The 3,148-nt window shown below is 51.5% G+C and overlaps 1 protein-coding gene across 2 annotated transcripts in view; it reads left to right on the top strand.

The window, feature by feature from the left end:
* The first annotated feature begins 88 nt into the window (after nt 1-88).
* The window catches only part of trdmt1 (tRNA aspartic acid methyltransferase 1), a 17,546-nt gene continuing 14,486 nt past the window's right edge, over nt 89-3,148 (top strand). Inside the window, exon 1 of one of the 2 annotated variants that reach the window (XM_008291937.1) lies at nt 89-186. Coding sequence is in view for 1 of the 2 variants with exons in the window: in XM_008291936.1 (XP_008290158.1) it covers nt 3,011-3,074 (64 nt within the window). In the remaining variant the exon portion in view is untranslated. Of the gene's footprint in view, nt 187-3,002; nt 3,075-3,148 lie in introns of those variants that run through there. The other variant, XM_008291936.1, reaches the window with a different exon arrangement.

The following is a 3,148-nucleotide window of genomic DNA, read 5'->3' as shown; positions in this document are numbered from 1 at the left end:
AGCGGGAGAGACCCGCTGGTCCACCAGGGGGGACAGAGCCAGACCACGATGAGACTGAGAGAGGGAGCAAGTCACGGTGGAGCGGGAGGGTCTTGCTGCCCAGTCGGACAGTCTGAGCAGGATGGATGAAAGAGATGTAAAGAAAGCAGAATAGAGGAGAATAAGAGGAGGCAAGGTGAGGAGCAGGTGAGGAAGAGCAAAGAAAAGAGGAGATGTGGGTGAGTGGGGCGGCAGGGGGGCATCTAACATCATCTTGTCCCGGGCCCAGGGGAGGCTGTCAGCTGGCCTGGTTGCAGGTCTACATCAGAGCCAGAGGCTCCAGAAAGGACAGACACAATAAGGAATATGAACAATACTAAACAGGTAAGAACAGGTGTGAACAGTAGATATATAAATGGAAGAGACTCTGGATAAAACCCATCTAAAACACAGCGTTCACATTATTGGGTGTCGTCATGTTTTAGTGCCCAGTGGATCAGTCCAGTGATGTCAGACAGCGACTATACTCCATGTCCTGGATCAGAGGAAGTGATGTCCTTCTGTCCACTGTCCTCACCACCCTCAGCAGGGGCGTCCGGTCCAAGGTTCTGCAGGCCCTGACCAGACAGATGCAGCTGCTCAGTGTGCTCCACAGAGCCTCTGGAGAAGGTGGTGAGACCTGGAGGGGGTTGAGCTCTCCTCATCCGGTGCAGGAAGTGCTGCTGAGCCCCAGTGTGCTGGGACCAGGTCAGGGAGTCCATTATCTGCACCCCCAGGAACTCTGGGCTACTGGCCCTCTGTGCTGCTGATGGTGAGAGGTGCTGGCTGAAGTCCACAATGAGCTCCTCCGTCTTGGCAGCGTTCAGCGCCAGGTGGTTGGTTTTGCACCAGTCCATCAGATTCATTACTAAATTCTATCACAGTGGTTTGTTCAAGCAGCATCATTCAGTGGACATGTCGGCGCCATAAGCTGCTGTCTAATTCACTACACACTACGGCTGCACATCAGTCCTGTTCATCACAACAGGTGATGAAGGTGCTCAAAGGGTGGCTGTGGCTCAGGTGGTAGAGCGGTTGTCCTCCAATTGCAAGGTCGGCGGTTCGATCCCCTCCACAGTCAGAGTGTCCTTGGGCAAGATACTAATCCTGAAGTTGCTCCCAATGGCAGGCAGCACCTTGCATGGAGCTCTGTGACCATTGGCGTATGAATGTGTGAATGAGAAACACATAGTAAAGCACTTTGGATAAAAGTATATTAAAGTATTTTAGTGACCATTTATCAACACAATCAGCTGTAACACGCTTGATAAAGTTGGTTTCTTTGCTCCCACAGAGTGAACAAAGTGAGTCTGAGTTTTTATTCCAGGAAGTTGATGAAAGCTGCAGAAGAAAACATGAAGGTGAGGTGATGGTTTAACTGGAGCCGAGTTCAGTCTGCAGGTTCACCACAGAGTTACAGGAAGCAGCAGTTTGACAGAAATAAACCTGAGTGGAGCCTGAATGATGGTCCTGACGCTGACTGAGTCGCTGCGGTTCTGTTGGACTTTCTGCTCCGGTCACTGATTGTTCCTGACATGAGGTGAAGTGAACCAAACGTCCTGGGCTGTGTGGACTGTTTCTGTGCTGACGGTGTGTGTTGTCGGCCCTTCAGTGAGTGTAGATGCAGGAACATGAGTGTGTGGCTGCTGTCAGACTGTCACAGCAACAGGAAGCCTCACAGCCGTGAACATGAAGGACGTGACTCAGACGGACGCAGAGCGCATCTGACTCCAGCTGCTGGTTTGCTGTTTGTACAGCAGGTGGCGCTGCTGCTTCAGCTCTGAGCTGAGATTCCAACATGCAGCTCTCAGCTTCTGCTGCTCGTTTTTCAGCTTCACAGGGAAATTAAACTTCCTGTGAATCTCATGGAGCCACTGAGACTCTAAAGCGTAATGTCCAACTACAGGAAGCAGCAGTTTGCTTCAGTCTGAGTCCTGAAATCTTCTAATAAACAAAGTTGAGCTGCTCTGAGTTTGGAGAACCAGCTTTCCCTCCACAGTCACACACATCTGTAGTTATTCATTGGTTAGAAGCATGAAGGTAAAGGTCTACATGAAGCTGTTCTGAGTGGTTCCACGTTATGTAGAGAAGGTCTGAAGCGTTGCCTCCTGAATGACGTCACCGTGGACGCTGGACCGAGCTGTGCTCAGCAGGTCGAGGAGGATCCGTGGAGTCCTGAACTGAAGCTGAAGAAGATGTTGAACTTTCATCTGAGTTCAGTTTTAAATCACATGTGGGTTCAGATGACTCGTTACTGAGCTGATGCAGCATCAAAGCAGTGAACCAGGAGAGCTTCTGTCCACCACTGAGCTGGACGTGGTGTCCTGCAGCTCTGTTTCATGGAGTGGTGGGAGCGGTGTGGAAACCAGAGGAGGAGAGGCTCCTTCTACCTGCCTGAGAACCATCAGCGACCCACTGACGGCTGAGAGCAACAAGGAGCTGCTCAGTCTGCAAACTGAACACATCCAGGCTGGAACACGAGGAGCTCACAGCAGAATGATGAGTGCAGCCCTTCAAGCTTTACTGTTTGTTGCCCGACATGCTGTGGAGGGAAGACTGAAGTGTAGCCGTGATGGCTTCAGGCCCGGATACAGCCCGAGTGTCTCATGGTTCTACTGGACAGGAGTCCACATTTTTTGCTCAGTTTTCATCACGTTTTGTTGGTTTGAGTGAGTCTGGTCACCGCTCCAAGAGGCCAGTGCCCTCTGATGGTTCTGACATACAAGGTGCACAGGTGAAGGCAGCGCTGCAGGTAGGTCTTCATTTATGGATCAGACAACATCCAGAATCTACAGTCTGACAAAAAGCTGAACGCTGCTCAACAGGGAGCTCCAACAAACAACCAGAACCTCCGAAACAAACAAGAGGCGTCGCTAGGCAACCGGGCATGAGTTAGGGGTGAGCTATGCTATAGCGCATGTGTTATTTTACGACATTTTGCCGCATCCATTTACGGTCGCGCAGGCGCGATTCACAACCGCTGCAGACCGTCATGGGGAACCTGCGGGTGCTCGAGCTGTACAGCGGGATAGGAGGGATGCATTACGCCTTACAGGGTGAGTGTGTTGGTGCTGAGCTGTGTTTGTGTTGACCGTCATTAGCTGGAGTCCGAACCCTCACCCGGTGTCCG

Source organism: Stegastes partitus, unplaced genomic scaffold (genome assembly GCF_000690725.1).
Source record: "Stegastes partitus isolate 25-593 unplaced genomic scaffold, Stegastes_partitus-1.0.2 Scaffold771, whole genome shotgun sequence".
Lineage (NCBI taxonomy): Eukaryota > Metazoa > Chordata > Actinopteri > Pomacentridae > Stegastes > Stegastes partitus.
This window is presented reverse-complemented; position numbering and strand designations above follow the sequence as displayed.